Genomic DNA, 19,704 nt, shown 5'->3' with positions numbered 1-19,704 from the left:
ATCCCACAAGGGACCTATGTGCTTTGTAATGAAACTGAATGTCTTCAGGCACAGTGAAGGTAGCAGTGTCCCCTTGGTGTTCGTACAGCTGAAGAAGAAAGACCTATGTGCTGCTAATGAGGGGAAAACCAGCTTGGTTTGTTTCCTTTTAAAATGCTGGGCATGATGATGACAAAACAGAAGTTGGACCTACCTGTGCTGAGAAGCCAGAGAAGAACCCATACCAGAAATGTACTAATGTGAAGGCAAAATTCTTGTAGAAGAAGTATTTGAGGAACTTGCACATGCGGATGTAGGACCACCGGCCATGGACCAAAAGCAGGCGCTGCAGGTAGCGGAACTGTGCAAAGGAGAAGTCACTGGACAAGACCGCCTGCATCCCCTCCTGGCCACTGATACCAACCCCGATGTGGGCAGCTGCAACAAAAAGGTTATTGGTCATGTCGTTGCACTGCGAGTTTTGATTATTCGGTTTTTAAATGAGTTCCCTGCAGTGGGACACTGTGTAAATTCCCTCCCAGCCTTCATAGAAAGTAATCTATAAAGTTCTTTCTTATAAACATTAAAAAAGACTTTGAAGCACTAATTCTTTCAGCAGCGTTGTGATTTTGGCTGTAGTGATACATTTCCAGTAATGGGGCTTTTGTTATTTCAATGATATTACACCCTCCATGACAATTAGTTTTTTCTTTCTGGACATGTTCCAGCAGTATAAATCCTGTTGTGCACAACAGCCACTGTTGCAAAAACATAACTTCAATTTATACTGACATGTGACTCCTATTTACATGCGTGCATGTCCTTCTAGCAGCCATAAAACATCACTCTAGAGAAGCAAAATATTCAGACTCCTTGCAGATTTCTCAGACACAGTGCTACAAGGCAGACTATAACCCTTTTACATATCCTGGGCTTTATTAGTTCAATCAGATAATTAGATAGAAGAGCCACGTCTTTTTAAATAGTAACTTGGGTTTATTAAACACGGACATAAGTTTAATGTGACAGCTAATTATACAGCTTTAACTAATGAGAACAATCTTGATGGCTGGAGGTTGAGCTTTCCATGGAACAGTGAATTGATAGAATCCCAAAGTCCCAGCCCTCCCGTTGGGGGAGTGGGTTTGTTTCTAATTATCATGTACACTTTAACTTTTCTTACCCTTTCTTTACTGACTGCCTGACTTATCTTCCTTGAAGCTCCCTACTAAGCCTTTTCTTTCTTAATTAAAAGGCTCTAGTTAATCAATTCTTGCAAATTAACACAAGGAAGATTAGCACAGGCCCTTCTGAATAATCTTAATTTAATTATACCTAGTTAGGGGATTCTTATGATAAATTCACTGAGGTAGTGCGGCATCAAATGATGCTCAAGGACGAGGGCACCTAGAAGCGTGTAATTTATAGCTGAAGAGGTAATTGACAAATGCCCCTACCACATAGAAATGTTAAAATATTCATGTAACATGATACAGACTATTTAGAGGCATGAAGATTTTTCTTTCTGTATTGCAGACAGGCCCTCTGTGAAACAAACGTGTTTGTTCTTTGTATCACCCTTGTGACAGTGGTCATGCAGAAACATAGGTGGACATGACACAGCCACTATGGGCTTTAGTCTGTTCTAAGGCAGAAAGAGAGAAAAGGCCAGCAAGTGCAGCCTTAGCTTCCCACATCCTGGTGGTGGGAGCCTGCCAAACCTGAGGCACAGCCCCTTGGTGACACAAAGAAGGTGGTCCAGAGGGCAGCCAGATGTATTCCTGCTGCTAGACCACCTCAGACAGCGAATACATCATTGAGTACATCATCAGTATGCCAGAGCATGCCAGCTGTTGTCCATCACTTACTTTTGATCATGCTGACATCATTGGCGCCGTCTCCAATTGCCAAGGTCACAGCCTTCTTGTACTTCTTCACCAGCTCCACCACCTGGGCCTTCTGCAGTGGGGTCACCCGGCAGCAAATCACCACTTTGCACATGCAAGCAGTTCTCACCAGCTCCAGCTCCAGATTCTCTTCCAGCCCATAAGCCTGAGAAGAAGAAAAGGGAGTATTTAGATCAGACTAGCAGCAACTCATGGTCTGACAAAGAGGATGCAGTGGGAAGGCAATGAGGAATGTGCTAGTTCTTCCATTGGCAGGAGAAAGACATGATATACCCTAAGCAAATCTGTTCATTCAGTCGCAGGGAGCATCCACACTGCACAGCACCATGCCACACAGTGTGCATCTATGGGCTTGCGTCTTGGATGCACCATAGCTGAACATGCACAACAGATGCTCTTGCTGATGTAACCTGGTAGTGCATCAGAAGTGTCAAACAGCAAAACCACTAAACTAACAAAGCTGATGCTGGGCCGGACACAGCCTTGCGTATCTTCATGTGGGAGAGTCTTTGCTCATCCCTCTTGGTTTCTTTTTTAAGATCTAGGAGATCTGTGGTATAAACAGGCTTCAAATTGGGAGCAGTTAATTAAAACAACACATGGAAAAAGCTGAGCTCAGGTGAGCACGACAAATCAAAACAAAAAGCCATGGAAAACACAACTTTGCTCTGAGTGCTGACCCTTTAAACCAGTCAGCCGTGTTATTTCTGTTTGGCAAGCACAGAGATAATTGGATGTCTGGTCACCCCTCCAGCTCTGCATGAGCTCACTGTTATCTTTTCATATTTCTTTCAGATCATGCTTTTTGGCTCTGTTCTTTGGTGTCTCTTCTCAGTAAATATGCATGGGAGGAATCCACAGGGCTCCTTCTTCGTCTTTCCTCTTTCCATTACAGCAGACAATCTTGAGGTCAGATACTCTTTCTTCTTGAAACAGATAGCTGTGAGTCACCAGTGCCCTGCTCCCCTCCCGTCAGTGGTAGGCAGGCTTGCTCAATAAGAAAGACCTTTTTATGGTTTAGCTTTATTACCAGCCAGTCAGTGCAGTTTGAGATGGCTTTTGCCACAACATCCTTGCAAACACAACAGCACTAGCAAAATGTTAACATGTAGTCTATTAATGGCACTGCACACAAGTTTACTTGTATGATGATGCCATTACAGATGCTAATGTGCTTATGTTCCCTTGCTTTGCTTAAGTGCTACCACATCTAGCTCCAGTGGTGCATATGCATGCAGTGATATGGCACTGAACAGAGGCTGTGTTTGAGTGGGACAGTTTCAGCACCAGTACCATTATTCAAGCTCTAGGTTCATAGAAATAAAGACATAACATATAGCCTTGTCCATGCTGTCCTTGTGGTCAACACCCAGCAGAAAGCCGTGGTCCAGGTGAGGCTGGCTGTGTCCACTCCATGTATATGGACTAGCTATTCCCACACAGGCCACATTTGATTTGCTTTGTGCAGGATATATCTCCTTACCAGGGTTATGGGTGAGTGTGAGGTTTTCCACAAATAAGAAGGCTTTGTCACTGCTGCAAGTGGTGCTTTTGTAGCACAGCACTTGGGATCTTGTGCTGCAGGATGAGGGGATGGGATAGGAACAGGTAGGGGCTTGTGGCTGGCTGGGATGTCATAGAATCATAGAATAGTTAGGGTTGGAAAGGACCTTAAGATCATCCAGTTCCAACCCCCCTGCCATGGGCAGGGACACATGAGAGGATTTGCCCATGCAGATGCACCAAATTTACATGATAGACCTCTTGCCTGTTTTGCAGTGGGGATCTAAAGGGGGTTAGAGCCCTGGAGATAAAGAGGAAGCTCGTGTAAAAAAGGGTATTTGACAACATAGACACTGCCTGGAAGTGTCCCATCTATCCCATGGTCTCTACACATGGCACACAAGCCAAAGATGGAGTAAAATGAGATCTTTTATATAGCAGTTTTCTGGGCTGGTGTAAGAGCTGGGGATTAGATTTGCTGGACTGCCATCAAGAGAGGTATCAACCACAGGGAACAAAGACATCTTGTCTCTGAAAAGCAGCACCTCCTGTCTCTTTCCAAATCTACCTCTTTGCTTTCCCTGCAGTGTGGGAAAGCAAAACACAAGACACAAATAAACCTGATCTGACTAAGCCTTTCTCACAGACAGGCTGGAATGTATCTAAATTGCTTTTTTTTCTCTAACCTGCTCTAAAAAAATTCCAGTGATGGCAAACCTATTTCAGTGCTTCACTATTCTCACTAGGAAGATGTTTCACCCCAAACTCTCTTATCTCAGTTTAATTCCATTGCTTTCTTATTTACCTGTTATTATTTGAAGAGTACTACCAAGTATTCTCCAGGCTAAGAAATCCTAACTTTCTCAGCTGCTTTCCAGATTATGTATGACTACTCTTGCAGTTTTGTTTGTACTCTCTTTAGTTGGTTCACATATTCTCAGAGAAAATGGCCCAAATAAATGTAATTATTTCAGCCAATACTTTACTGATGCCAAATGAAGCAGGAGGGTTTCTTCACAAGTCTTACGGATGGATGATGCTCTTAAAAACGTATCTCTGAATTTGTATGTGTCTAGTTGATTATGTTGTGTCTAGTGGAAGTGGAGAGCAAGGCTTTTGTTCTTACTCAATTGCATTCTCCTTTTCTCCAATCTGTTAAAATTGCTTTCAAACCTAACATTGAACTCCATCATGACTACAGTTTCTCCTAGCCTGCTGTTATCTGCTCTTTTTTGAAATGTTTAATGCAAGCACTGAATATCAAATAGATGTGGGATAGCCCCCTGCAGATGCCACTTAATTCTTGTTTTAGATCAACAGTGAGCCCTTAAAAGCCACACTTCCCAAGCAGTCTTGCATTTGCAACTTAACAATTTCATCTAGACCATATTACTTCAGTTTGCTTGGAAGAATATAATGGGAAAGAACATCAAACAATTTATTAGTTAAGTTATAAGTAAATATTCTATCTGTTAAATGTGTCTGTTATAATAGTAAATATGGCTACATTTACTAAATACATACTAAACATGGATGTATGCAGTAGAATACATTCTTGGCATACTTGAAACCCATGTCTGATGTTATCATGTCTTCTTACTTCAGCCATAAATTACCTGATTATTCTCCAAGCATCTTTCTGGAAATGAAAATTCATCCAACTATTCAATCCCTCTTTTTCACCTAACATCAGGCCAACTCTTTACTGTTCCAGTCTTCTGAAACCTTGCCCGTCACCTTTAATGTCTCAAAAAAATACTGGATCTAATCTTTTGTTAGAAAAAACCCCAACTTTGTAAAGCATTTTCAGACTTCCAGCATGTCAAGAACTAAGAGGCATCTGCAGGAGCCTATCCCACATCTATTTGATATTCACATTAAGTCCTTCAGAGGATTCAGCCCTAACATGCCTCTGAACTTGTCTTACCAGGCTGTGGCCAGTGATAACCAGACCATACACCCCATTTGCTTGCTCATCAGGTAAAACTTTGGGTTTTTTTGAAGACTTTTCAAACTGAATGTTGATTTCATCACTGTCCAGGAACGATTCTGGCTTCATCTTTTTCCTTGCGTCCCTAAAAGAAAAAAATATCCAGAATAGAATTAAAGGCTTATAAAGAAATTTATGTTTTATTAGAACAACTTTATGAAAATAAAAAAGGTATGTTACCCTTTCTCCTTTATCCCTACAACAACATTCACAGTTTAGCTCCTGCTGTTTGTGCAGAGCATCCCATGCTCCTGGAACTCTAACAAGCATGTGCTAAACCTGTGCTGATTTAAACTCAAACAAACCATCTGAGTGTCACGAAGGACTACATCCCAAAAGGAATCCAAATTATCTGTACAAGTTACCTGGCAAAAACCTATTTAAAGAGAAAAAGATTGAAAAACTATCCGATTTTCCACCTAAGAAATCATGTCTACTGTTGAGGCTAGGGAGGAAGGTAGGTAGGTTTCCAGATAATACTAGGAAATGACCATATCCAGACAAAGGACTGAAACATGTATCATGGAATTATAAAATCATAGAATGGTTTGTGTTTGAAAGAACCTTAAGATCACCTAATTCCAGCCCACTGCCACGGGCAGGGACAAAATGAATTGAGTATTCTGTGAATAGCAATAGCAGTGGAGAAACAGCGTATCCCAAGCCTAGAGCTAAAGGCTTTGTAGCCTTTGTCGTATGTCAGCTGATATTGCTTGCCTGACTCCACTTTCTTATACGTTTATATAGATTTGACCTTTTGGATCAAGAAGCTTCAGAGTTTGTCCTCAGAGGAGATTTCTGCATTGTGCTTAGCTGCAGGATCTTCCAGGGAGATTACCAAAGATCCCTGAATGAACTGCAGCAAGTAGAGTCCATCAGGAAAAAAATGTGGAATAATACAAAACACAATACCAGTGCACAGCAGTAAAACCATATATTTCAGCCATTTACCTCAGCTCCTTAAGCACGTCATCAGATGTGCTGCCTTCAATAACGAAAACGTCGTCCATGTCATCATTCAGCAAGTTGCAGGAGTAACTGATATTCATTGCTGTCTCTGGGAAAGGCAAACCAGGAAGATGACCATCTTAGCAGCCCCAAACACACCTACCAGCTTGTGGCCTTTTGAAGTACATGATGAAAGCTCTCTTTCTCACCCAAAAGAGCTCTGAGCCTTTCAGAGTTAACAGTTTAAGACAGCCAGGAGAGTCACCTTTATGGATGTAGCAGCAAATCTCCTCTAAGTGGGCTTCATAAGGCCACAGAAAAGAAATTATCCAGCCAAAAAGAAAAAAACTTAAAACACGCTTTGGCCTATGTATGTGTAGCAATAAAAGACATTTCAAGTTCAAATAGCTCTGAAGCAGACATTTTGTTCAGAAAATTCAGGAAAAAAAAGAGAAGTGTTATTTTGGTATATTATAAGCAAAACTTCTACATTTGGAACACAACAAAATGAAATGTTTCATTTTTCACTAACATTCTCTGCCCATTTCTTGCATTAAGTTGCTCACAAACGCTTCTGGCCTCCCTGAAATGCTACTGTTTCAGTGAAGTTACTGCTTCTCCAAAAGAATTCACTAGGGTCTAGGTACCATTCTTTCCAACTGAATGCTTTCTCCAAAAGTCAAAGTTTCCTCCATTTTTATTCTGGATCAGTAATGCCAGGACAAAACCGAGACAGACCCAACATCCACTTTAGCAATAGTTAGCTTGACTGCTAAAGTGACACCTTTTCACAGCATGTGACAGGGTCTATGGGATTCTCTCTGTTACCTCTCCTAAGGCAAAGGATGCTGACCTCACACTGCTTCCAGACTCAAGATGGGAACTAAGAACAAGCATTAGCTACAGTTATCTGGTATAATTCCAGGTAAGTAGAGTTTTGCCAAGCTGCTGCTGAAGCAAAGCCTTGTAAGTTTGTTTTCTGTGCAGTTTTCAAAGAAAAAAGAATGAGAACGTGGGTCTTAGCTGAGCCATCCCACTGCTGGGAGAGAAGAGAAACACCCAAAGCTGCAGCAACTTTACCTTGCTTGTCTCCAGTGAGAACCCATATCTTAATGCTGGCTCTGGCAAGAGTCTCAATTGTCTGTGGGACTCCATCTTGTAACTTGTCCTCAATTGCTGTAGCACCTAGAAGCTTAACAGAAAATGTCAATGAACTGGTAAGTCTTCCTAGCAAAGGAGAAAGCATTAGATTTCCAAGTAATCACTCAAGCAAACAAATCCAGATACATGGTTGTATTGATTTTCATTCTTCTTCAGCATATTTACTGTACAGAGCACAGCCCTAACCATGAACATGTGTGAAGTTATTTGCCAACATATTTGAAGACCCACAGGGTGAAGGGGACATGTGTCCCTTTCACAGTAGATAGAGCTTTAACTGAGGGACAGGGACAGCTGTGTATCTGTGTCCCCAAATGTCCATATACATCCTCTCACATGGAGAGGATGTATAGCTTATATTGTATAGCTATATTGGACTGAAGCTGTCCTATGGCTGCTGAACATTGTCTCTATCCCATAACAGATCTCTCCCCACCCTGCTCCCCACTGTCACACAGCTAAACCATGGACTGCTCAGGACACAAACCTGCGTTATTTTAAAGGTATTGTTTTTTTCTGCATTTTGGAGACACTTGGTGGTTTTAACCTATTGTCAGAATCATAGAATCATAGAATCATAGAATAGTTAGGATTGGAAAGGACCTCAAGATCATCTAGTTCCAACCCCCCTGCCATGGGCAGGAAGGGCATGAAGGCTTCACTGCTAACTCAGATTTAGATGGCATCTGCTACCACCTACCTCCTGCTGTTGGGGGACTCAGTTCAGAGACTGGCTTTAAGCCCAAGATACCTTTTGGTTTCCTGGGATGTTCATCATTCACCAGCTATAAATGTTAACCAACGCAGACAACAGGTCTGACAGAACTCCTTTACATGGTCCTCAAAACTGCATGGTCCACATTTTACAGCAATAGTCCCTGGGCTATTAAGCTAGTAGGAGCTTAAATGCCTGTACTATACACAGCCACCTCCTGGGAGCACCTCCTCCCCATTGGCAGCCTGAGTCTGAGCTGAAAGCCCAAAGATGGACACTGATGTCTAATGTGCCCGGGAAGAGAGAACAAGGGCTTGCATTCCCCATAGCCATTGTCTTTCAGGAGCTGCAGAAAGGCACAATAATACTGTTGACAAGCTGCCCATGACCTGGTGCAAAAGCAGCTGGAGGAAGAGTCGTGATGCCTTCCTCACTGTGGATCTTAGTTTTTAGTCCAATCAATACTTTTACTACTATTCTCTAAATCCAACCATGTTCCATCCTCTTGTGTTTTTATATACTTACTCCCCTCTAGGGCCCCTTGCATGGAGCCTGCCACACACAGGACTTCTCTTGCCCATCAACCAGTCTACGATGCTTGGAAGTCCTCTCTACACCCATCTACTTCCTTGCTAACTCTGGCTCTCACACCCATTCTCTGTCACAAACCATCTACCCTCTGTTCTTCCCAGAGTACCTTCAGGAAGTAAAGGCACTCCTGTACAGAGTACAGAGAAAGGTCTGGTGAGCCAGACCTGCTCTGAACCACACTTCTGTCTCCTGTGAGCACATGACCTTTCCTTTATTCAAGCCATGAGTCTCATAACCCTTTCTTGCAAAGCAGCTGGCCCCCTTAACCTCCTTCATGCCTTTGAACACGACCCATAGTGCATTTGCACAATATATCCTCTGGACTGGGGATTTTCCATTTCCCATTGCTCTGTTGGAACGCAGAAGGGCAGCAGGCTCTGCTTCATGGACTATAGAAGTTCTGGAGGTCAGCACTTGCTTCTCCATAAAATCCTACAATGGGACTTAGCTCACCCAGTTTCAACCCCCTGTCACTGGCAGGGACACCTTCCACTAGAGCAGGTTGTTCAAAGTGCCAGCCTTGGGACTTTGTCCCATCCCAGGTCCTTTGTCCCATCCAGCTCCTTTGTCCCATCAAAGTCCCATCCCAGGCCTTGCTGGCATCCTGAGCATACAGCTAATGGAAGGAGCAAAGGTGCAGCTCCCTGGATTTCCAAGATTTCAGGAAAGCACTGCTGTGAGTGCAAAAGCTGAATTGCTTCCCCTCAGATCCCACACATCCTTTTCATTCATTATTCACAGCTCTAAAACACAGGCAGACCTCCCCAGGGCATTTAAAAAGCTGTAACAACACTCAAGGAGAGAAGAATGACTTGAAGATCACAGTTTAGCCCTATTCCAAATCGACACACACATGTTCATGGACATCATCTCCCCATCCTGCCCAAGGCTGCAAGAACAAAGAAGACATTCTCTGAAATGGAAGGGCACTAGGGATTATTCACTGCCTGCCATTTCAAAAACAGGAAAATAAATAGATCAGCCATTCACACATACAAAGGATGGCTATGAAATATTTGTGTCCACGTCATCTCCCTCAGGCTCTGGTATGTCACTTATATCACGAGAAAGCTACTCTGACACCCACATGAGTTAAAATAAAACCATTCCCCTACACTGGTGGCTGACACTCTGCTTACAGGCTCCTGACGGAGGTGCCAGTGAAAACCCAGGACTGCCATATTCTTAACTGCTCCTGTCACACAACCCACTGAGCTGTTTGCAGAGCAATGCTTACTGAAGTCATACTGAGCAGTTTATTGACAAACCACCATCCTCGCTGCCTCCCCCAGGGCTTGGCCCAGATTCCCTGGAACACCAACCATGAGGTCTTTTTCAATCTCTTCGTATAACTCCGACAGTTTATCTTCCCGTCCTTCCAAGGCAGTGCTGGCTTCATGGTGACGCCTGATCCAGTCCTGAAAGTACTCTTCATCCAAGTTTTTATAAGCCACCACAAGTGTCCTCAGGCCTTCACCAGCAAACTCCTGCAACACAGTGGTAGGGCAGAACTGGTCAAAGACAGTCTGCTTACAAAGGACCCTTGGAAAGCAAACAGGTATCTGTAAAAGCTTCATTCCTAAGGTCTCAGAGGATGGCTGAAAAAATCACTCCTTAGATTACACACCAGGATGTACTCTCCAAAGACTAGTTCCAGACCACTTTATCATTGCTATCCATGGTCCTTATGAAGAACAAATTCAAAAGGGCTTTCCTGCTTTCTGGTTCTAAAGCTTTACATGAACCAGGCACTTGTTTCCAGGCTCATATCTCTCAACAAAAGGTTCAGAACAGTGGATGCTAAGTAAACATCCTTGAATACATCCTTGAATTTTAGATGTGGGATCAAAAATTTTAGTGTAGAAATGCATGAGCACAGTCAGTCCTTCTAACTGTTAGAAATCCTTCTTAGCAAGTCCTTCTAACTGCTTTCTGCGGAGGTATGGTTGATGGTATGGATCTCAGTGTTGGAATAACAGAGATCCATTTGTGAAAACTGAGGTATTTCCCTAAGCTTGACATAAAGGTGCATCAGCTGCACTCTGCCCTCTCCCCTGCCAGCACTAGTGAGCAGAGATGGTTTTCCTATTGCATAACCCCTCTGGCATAATCTTCTGTTACCTCATGCTTTGCACTGTAAGGGCATGATCTGGCATCACAAGAGGGAGCAAATATCTGCCAAAGCATCCCCACCTCCCAGTTCACACCATCAACAATGTAAAAAAGCCAAAAGTTTGAGTGAGGCATTTTTCTTGCTTCCCAGTCCATATTCCGCTATATGATCAGGAAAAAGAGAAGGTGAGTGAGAATATGCCCCAGCATCTACCTGGTCCCTTTTGACTGAGACCTCTTGAATCACAATCACAGTTGTATTCAAGAAGGTGAATAGCTCTGTGGCCCTTTACTGATCACCTGAGTTGTGCCAATCCAAGGCATGCATTGGGTGTATGTGGTGTAACAGCAGATTTAGGGGGAATTTAGTTGTCAAAACACAGATGTGTTGTTTCATTTCAGGTGTTATCCTGCCTGGCTTCTAGCTACTCCAGAGAAATACAGGTCTTCTGAATACCCTGCATTGTATTTGCCATTCAGATGTCCTGAAGCATTTCAAATGGCGCCTGATGCCCATGCTTAGACAACTGGTTTGAGACCTAAGGCTTTATACACTGATTTTCCTATCCATTCATTAAAAAATTGGTGCTTATGTACTGTTTCTGAAATCTGTTTTTTTTATCTCAACACAAAGTACATTCCCTACCCAGAGAAAAGGAAACTGTCAAATGCAGAGATGTACTATGGAGGAAAACACTTACATTCAGATGTTCTGTGGTCTCTTCTTTAAGAGAGTCACAGGATGAATGAAGCAGTTCATAAAGAATGGTGTCAGCCCCCTTGCAGTACAAAGTCAAGTCACCTTCTGGGCTCCGCACTATGAGGAAGGGGAAAAGAAACACTACAGATCCCAGACTGAGGCACTCAGGATTCAAAGCACTTCTATCAAGACAAAGGTTTTCAGAGGTGTATAAACTCCATCAGGTTTTGGCAGATTCCCAGGAATCAAGCTTTGCTGAGAAAAGAAGATAATGCAACTGCTCTCCACATTAGTTGTAGCAGCACAGAAAACAGTACCCATATTACACTGGTCTGAGCAGATGCTCTGCTGAGCTACGTGCTTCCTATAGGCAGCACTTTAGGCTGGACATCTGCATTCAAAAGTCAAGAACAATTTGTTCTGAGTGAACTCCTCCTGCAGCTCTTACTGTTACTGCCAGTCAAGGTAACACCACTCTCTTGCTACAGTTATGACATTCCAGCTCCTGAGATAGCTGAGGATGCTGGAGGGTTGATAAAGGCTACATGAGTTTTCTTGAATCATTTATGCGCTTTCCTTCCAGGAAAGGGCGCTTCTCTACTCATCCTTGCTTTCTGCTTTCCCACTTTTTTAGATTTTGATTATAATTTTAAACCTGATTAGAAGTTAGACCTTTCCTATGTTGTAATAAGGGAGGAAAGGTATGTTAAAGGGTGTTAGCATTTCTAGAAGTCTGTTTCATCATTGTGGTCTTAACGTTGAGATGTTCTCCACCTGCCTCAGTTTTTATCTAGCACTATCGCTGTGTAATTGAGAGGTCAAAGCAGCCCATCTCAAGAGCTCAGAAGTAAATGTTATTCAGACAGAACTGCGAACGAGGAAAAGCCGTCACAGCAGAATGAGGTATGAGAGCCTAAAAAGTGAGAAAGCAAAGAAGGGAGCAAAGGGAACACACCAATAACAGACATTCTCTTGCGAACGTTGTTGAAGTCAAGAATAGCCAGGAGTTTGTAGACTTTTGTTTCTCCCATTTCCACAACGGTGATGGTCTCCGGCGTGCGAGCCCGGAATACAAATCCAAAGTTTCTGGCAGCGGTGACGAGGGCTCCCTCATCAGGAGATTGGGCCTGATACACCAAGTTACCTGACATGCAAGAAAAAATATGTAATGTGGCTTCTGCCGTGTTTCTGAGGCTACACAGATACAGAATCAAAGACATTATATAGCAGTTAACCCCTTGCTTTTCTGTCTATCCCCAGAGGTGCAGCACAAAAAAGCACCTTAAATCCACATGTGTCCATCAAGTCCCATTAACCCATCCTCCAGGCCAGTGCAAGAAGGCTCCTAGGCTCTTCTGGGATGTGTAAAGTTCCCTTTGCAGTCCAATAGATCTCTCTGAGAGGACAACTTCCTTGAGTTTAACCCCCTTCTAGTTACATATGGAACTACACATGTATTCTTCTATCCAGTATGCATAACTATCTGCATATATTTGTCTCACCACTCTTTTCAGGTTATATATATCAATTAATTATTCTAGCCTCTAAAGCATGGTTTTTACCCAGTCTGGGATGTCAGGAGGCTGACTCAGTACCTGTGGGAACACTGAGTGATAGGAGCTAATGAGTCTCCAGTAGACAGGTACTCTGTGTTCTTTATGGGACCTGGTGCAGAGCAGAGAAAGAGTGGGGCAAGCCACATGCCACCTCAGGGAAGCTGTGGCACCTGCAATTTCCGCACTCCAGAGATGTGGTGCTTGCAGTAGTGTCAGCTCCACTACAGGAACACACAGTGCGTGGAGACCCTGGTCCTTTCTCTTCCCATGTGGCATCTCCAAAGACTTTTGATTTATGTGTAGCCATATACTACAGAAAATCACCAGGAAGCCAAAAGGACCAGTAACAGCTTCTGTGGAGAGAGGACATACTGTGGTGCAAGGAGAACATAACCATTTAGTTCGGTGTCTTCAACAGTCCTCACCTTCCTTCTTCTCTTCTGGCATCACCGTGTGGCAGAGTGAGAGCAGCCGGAAGAACCTATGTGTCTGGATGTCACCCAGCTTCACTGCTTCAACCAGGCTATGGTCATAGAATGCAAACTTCGGGTCTGCTAACTGGTTGTATGAGAAATCAACCTTCTCTGTCTTCTGCAAAAATATGGCTCAGTGTTATTTATGGAGTTCTCATATGTCTGTAAGCCAATACCTGCCCACAGTAACCCCATTCTCTGACTTATATTTACAAAGGGTCCTCTCCTGCAGGGCTGTTCATGACAGAGATTGATGAGCCTAAGTAATTGGAAAGCTGCTGAATCACAGGAGAGGACAGACACCTGAGGTGCCTTTCAGAGCAGTACTGAGATTAAGAATCTTGTTAGGTAAAGAAGCCTCTCTGTATGACAGCAAATGCTCCTACAGACTCCCAACAAAGATTTTCATAGCAAAGAAAAGCCTGCCTTAAACACATGCCTGCTTGGAGGCATCATACTCCTGATGTCAATGGCTGCCTCTGATAGTGGAATATGGAAGCTCAATTTAAAACAATTCAGAAGGCTGTGCTCTCCACCCTGTTCTACCAAAGCAGGAATATAGGAAAAATATTTATACAGAGAAGTGATGTGAAAGTCCAGCTCTGCAGGCACTGCACATTTAGTCTGAAAACAAGGAGTCCCAAGCAGAGGGGAACATACTGGAGAAATGGCCAGAAGCTCACAGCATGATGTATCATGGAGGAATGCACTGTCAAGCCTGTCCAGGACAATTCCAGCTCTCACCCCATCCCTGATGAGCTCATTGTTTCCAAGAGTGGGAGGCATCCTTTTGGCCTCTGCAAGCTGATGTTTACCACAGGAGCACAGACCCACCCCACACATACTCCCTTATGCAGCAAGGTCCAGGTACTGCCACACCATGTGGGCAGCAGGGCTCTGCTGCAGTGAGTATCATGGGCAGGAGGAGCTGCTGGGCAGGCAGTTGGCAGCAGACAAGCATGTCTCCCCGAGCAAGTCAGCCCTTTGCCTTTTGCTACCTGAGAAAGGGCAGTCTGGAGGCACAGCGCTCAGAACAAATGGGCTATTTCACTGGGTAATTTAAGTTTTAAATGGCCTGGAAATGAATCACTGGAATAAGGAGTGGGATTTTCATCATCATCTTGACGTTTGTTAACTTGGATTACTGCAGTTTTCAGACATTTTAGAAATCCAAGACATGTGGGTTTGTGCCAGCAAGCAGAGACTAGAGAGAAATGGAAAAGTCACTTATTTTCACACTTCCCAATGCCCAGACACAGGGGCAATTTGACAGTTAACTTGTTAGCAATATGAACTAAACTCACCAGTTCCCAAAGAAAGCTTTAATTAACTGCCAAGGATAATAAAATTCACCAATGTTCAAGCTTCCAACGAATATCAAAAGGCAAATATTCACGAGGAGCTGTGCATGCACAAGGGTGTCGTGTGAAGCTAAGGGAACAGTGGACACTCAGGCTACCCAACCTGCAGGTTTGAATCAGATTAGAAGGGAATGTAATGCTGGCAATCCTCTGACATCTATGATAACGCACATCCCTGTTGTCAGGGTCAAGAACATCAGTTCTTGGAGGATCAAGAGCATAAACTATGGCTGTGTAGGTTGTGTCCATTAGCACTTAGGCAGGCAGCAGGTTCAGTGAAAGCTCAGATCTTGATAGTACTTGAGCACTTACCTCGTTTATTTCTATCCTTTGCCCAGACATATCGTACACATCACCTGCAATCAAGAAAGACAGGTTATAGACACAGATTCCAGGTAAGTGCAGTCTCTGAGCTTCTCTACAACAAAAATTGGTCAAAGTGTGTTGAAGCTAGTGTCTAATTGAAAAGTTTCAGTAAGTTTAAATATCTTGACATGGGCACTGGAGACTGATGAGTCATATCAATCAGTTTGTATGTTAATCCATGACAAAATACAGAGACTGACTAACGCTTGAAACACAAAGCAGTTACTGTAAAAATGACTGGCATTTGGGTAAAGAACACTTGGCTCAAGCTGAACCTAGAAAGGATATAATGCTAGGTGGGAAATGAAGGTGCTTTCAGGGAATGTATTCTCTTGTACCTTCCCTTTGGAATGTGAGACAAAGTCCAGCTCTTGGATCTTACTGGGTTTACAACAGTCCCTGAACAACCACAGAGAAAGAGCTGTCAAAGCCTATCCTTCATGTGTCTAGGTAGCATGGCTCATTTCCCCTGAATTGATGATCTGGTCACAGAAATGGAAGGCATGTCATCTCCAGGAAACACTAATGAAATTTCTTTTACCTGAAGGATAATTTCACCTGGAAGATTTGGACTCTGCTCAGCCCAGTCAGATTCAACACTTCATTGAAACAAGTCTAAAATGCAGAGAATTGCATGAATGATAGATCCATACCTGCATGAGCAACCTCAGATGTGACCAAAGTCAATTGCAGGTACTTGTACTTCCTCACAAAAGCCCTGAGAGTGTAGAAGAAACTCATCTACAGAGAGAAGTCATTTCTCCTGAGACCTGCACATCAGTTGATTCCCTGAGAATTGTGACTGAGAAGCTTTTGGATATCTCATTCCCAGTAGGAAGCTCAAGCTTCTGGTGTACCTTCCATAGCAGCGGGACTAGCTCATACATTCTGACATGGCTTTCCCATATGCCTCTCAGTAGCAGCTTCAAAGCACATTCCTAAGAAGCTAAGCATTTAAAAAACTATATGCAGTAGACCTTCTGCCTTCTTTCTAAATATTTGCCATTCATTTCTTGAACCCCAGCCCTGTTTCCATCCTAGTGGTGACATCCACTTTGGAAATGTCGACTGAGAACGTATGAAGGAACAGACAGTATTTTCAGACTGTTTAGCAGCACTAATGTTGGCTAGCATAGTAGTGCTGTTAGAGATATGCTGGTCTCCAAATATACACAAAATAAGATTTATAGGAAGAAACAACTTCTTTTATTAGGCTAGCTGATAGCACTGAGGAAAAAAAGACATGCCTTCTGGTACACTAGTCATCAGCTGGACTGACACAGGCAAAACAACCATCAATCTCTGAATAAGCTGTGACTAATTTCTCTTGAGGAATTTAATGGTGATAACCAATTAGTCAGATTGTGAATTGTTAGCACCTCTTCAGTAGTATGAAGAAAACTGCCTGGGGGCATACAATGTGGGAGCCACTCTAAGTCATTTTCTGTTAGGATCTAACAGAGCTAAGAATTTTTGTTTCCCATTTTTTCCAGCTCCCTACAACTTTTCTCTCTTCTGATAGGTGAAGTATGTCAGGGCTTAAAGGCAAAGGACAAGACCATTGATCATTGACCAAAGGTACAGCTTCCTGAACAGGAAGCGGAAAACCTCTCCTCATGACCTGAGAAATTACTGAATGTAAGGAATGAGAGGCTGACAGCATTTGCAGATAACCCCTTGAGGAATGGCTGATTTCACAAGTGGTTAAGGGGGAGTTAGTTATGTGTTATGCTTTGCAAGGTTAGCAATACCTGGGTAACCATGTCAATAGTACCATAAAAGGCTGAGGTTACCTAGGTAGTCATATCACAAAAAACCCAAATCCGAGTACAGATGTAGTAAAACTGGGACCAATGAGGAAAAAGTAATGAGGTGCTAGTTCTTTAGTCTGGGTGATACTGGGACAGAAAAAGGGAGGTAAAAAGGAGAAAGAAGGGATAAGAAAATGGTATTAAGATATACAAGTGATGTCATTGATGGTCAGCCCTTCACTTGACGACTGCAGCTTCTTTCAAGACACTCTCTTCTAGATATCACACTTAGTCTCTGTGAACAAACAGGCACACAATGGAATAAAACTTGGAGAATAAGATGGAGAGATGATATACCATAGGATTTGCCATGGATGGAGCACTTATTGAAACACATGATGTTCTGAGTGAGGGTTCCTGTTTTGTCTGAGAAGATGTACTTGATCTGCCCCAGCTCTTCATTGAGTGTAGTGGTACGGGCCTGAGCCGGTGTGTCCTTCGGTGGATAATACATTTTACGGTCCCAGTCAATGTAGAAACTGTTACCCAAGCGTATGATCTCTACACTGGTGAAACAGAAAGAAAGGTGATGGAATATTGATTAGTTTAAGGGACACTGTCTTCAGCATGACCATTAACGATTGTGATTAGAAGACACTTTTGAAAGTAATGACAGGGTGTACTCATCAGGTTGTCCTTGAATGGCTTGTAGCCATACAATTTATATGCAATAATGAAGCATGTCACACTGAAAGGACCTGATAGGTTTATAGCAAATTTCTTACTTATAATACAACATCTTACAAACGTATTTGAGGAGTTTCTGAAGTTTACAGAGTGAAAAACACAGCAGGAGCAATGGGTTTCACTTGGTGCAGTTGTGGGAGTGATGCTTAGATGGGGTTGGTTTCCAGCAGGGCTCTGGGCTGGGCTGACACTGGAATTGGGGGATGAGCACAGCCACAGCTCAAAAAACACAGAGCTCTACAACAAGCAAACCGTTGTGTAGCTCAATACAACCAAGAAGACACATCAGCTTGCAGATTACATGAATTTACACTTTGGTTCTGATATACTGAGCTCAAATGGGACTAGTTCCTCATATTTACTAACACAAAAGAGAGTCTTAGTAGCAAAGTTGTCTGAAGAGTTAGGTGCAATGATAAACTACACTGGTCTAGTTAGTCTACACCCCACAGTCAAGGTTTTGAGAGCATCATGAACACATTGATTGCTCTTTACTACTACTTGCCTAACTGCAATAACCAACACAGCACTATATCCTCCAGGAAGTGGCAGCATTCACTCTGCTCAGCACCAAATACTATGGATTCTCAACTTGATTATACCTACTTACCAGACAATCCACTCCTGACACAAGCCCTACAACCACTGCAAAGAACATGCCATTCACTTTCTTTGGGCAGTGCAAGTGGGAGAGGGCAAGACACTAACCATGGGTTTCAGACTTACTCCTGTAAGCATCCTACACCTACACCTACCCTTTAAATGCAAAATCATATTCTCCTCTTTCAAGACTCACTTCTGTTCCCCCTCCAACCCTATTAATGACCTCCAAAGGAACAGAAATAAGAAAAGCATTGTTGTAGTTGTGTGCTGTCATCCACAATGACGTTGCGTTGTGTTTAGGGAAAATGCTGCTCTCAGCTAAGGCAAAAAGTTAAATGTCTAAATTCTAAGATGAAACATGGAAGGAGCTTCTAGCACATACCTGACATAGAGTGAAATGGGCACCACTGTGTTTAGTATGATCACATATGACCAGAACATGAGGAAGCCGGAGTAGGAGGCAGAATTGACACCTTCTGCCCACGGCAGGTAGACTTGGAAATAGTAGCCTTTATCATACTCCCAGATGCCATTGCCAATGGCTAGAATAAGACACATCAGTGCTAGAAATGCAAAGATCTGTGAAAAAAAACAAACAAAAACCAAACAAACAAAAAATATGAAACATTGCATTTTAGAAACAAGGAATTTATTACATACAGGTTAATCAGAAGACTCTTATGAGATTGGATTGGACAGCATGAATCACAGGAAAATGTTCCTAGGGGTGAAGGAAGAAAACCAGCAAAGTTATGACACTTTTACTTCAAGGACAAAATCTTGCAGTGCAGAGTCCGGCAATCCTATATCACAAGACCTCAAACAGCATGGGACTTAAGCCCAAAGTTGACACCTAAACAAGGTGCTCATGGGCAGATAGCTGCAGAACATCCTATCTCGATAGAGTTGAGCTGTGGGTCCTCAAATATGTGGCTACAATGTGGTCATAGAAACTGCCTGGAAGACCTTACCTGGCCATTTGCTGGATGTATCATAGTTTTCCCTACCATTTCTATCTATTTTTTATAGCTGGTGAATGAAGTTGCTATATGATAATATATACTTCTGTTGGTCAAATAAAAACTGTTACTTCTCTCTACAGAGCTTGTCTGTGAATTTCTTGTAAAGGAAGTTAATTAGAAGATCTTATTACTGTACCCTGACTGATTCCACACTGCCGCACAGCCTAAAAATTTTCAGTTTGTAGAATATCACAATCCATGTAGGAAATTCAACGTGTG

The 19,704-nt window shown here is 42.9% G+C and overlaps 1 protein-coding gene across 1 annotated transcript in view; it reads right to left on the bottom strand.

The window, feature by feature from the left end:
* LOC101879910 (phospholipid-transporting ATPase FetA-like) overlaps positions 1-19,704 on the bottom strand; it is a 70,372-nt gene that overhangs the window by 7,891 nt on the left and 42,777 nt on the right. Inside the window, exons 12-23 of the mRNA XM_031044050.2 lie at positions 18,846-19,042; positions 17,471-17,679; positions 15,309-15,352; positions 13,588-13,753; positions 12,562-12,750; positions 11,608-11,723; positions 10,117-10,281; positions 7,408-7,519; positions 6,331-6,436; positions 5,317-5,464; positions 1,848-2,031; positions 194-417 (exon numbers count right to left, since the gene is read on the bottom strand). Coding sequence (XP_030899910.2) covers positions 194-417; positions 1,848-2,031; positions 5,317-5,464; positions 6,331-6,436; positions 7,408-7,519; positions 10,117-10,281; positions 11,608-11,723; positions 12,562-12,750; positions 13,588-13,753; positions 15,309-15,352; positions 17,471-17,679; positions 18,846-19,042 — 1,860 coding nt within the window. The remainder of the gene's footprint in view (positions 1-193; positions 418-1,847; positions 2,032-5,316; positions 5,465-6,330; positions 6,437-7,407; positions 7,520-10,116; positions 10,282-11,607; positions 11,724-12,561; positions 12,751-13,587; positions 13,754-15,308; positions 15,353-17,470; positions 17,680-18,845; positions 19,043-19,704) is intronic.

This window comes from Melopsittacus undulatus, chromosome Z (assembly GCF_012275295.1).
Source record: "Melopsittacus undulatus isolate bMelUnd1 chromosome Z, bMelUnd1.mat.Z, whole genome shotgun sequence".
Taxonomy (NCBI): Eukaryota; Metazoa; Chordata; class Aves; order Psittaciformes; family Psittaculidae; genus Melopsittacus; species Melopsittacus undulatus.
The sequence above is the reverse complement of the archived record's forward strand: the minus strand, read 5'-3'. Positions and strand labels throughout refer to the sequence as shown.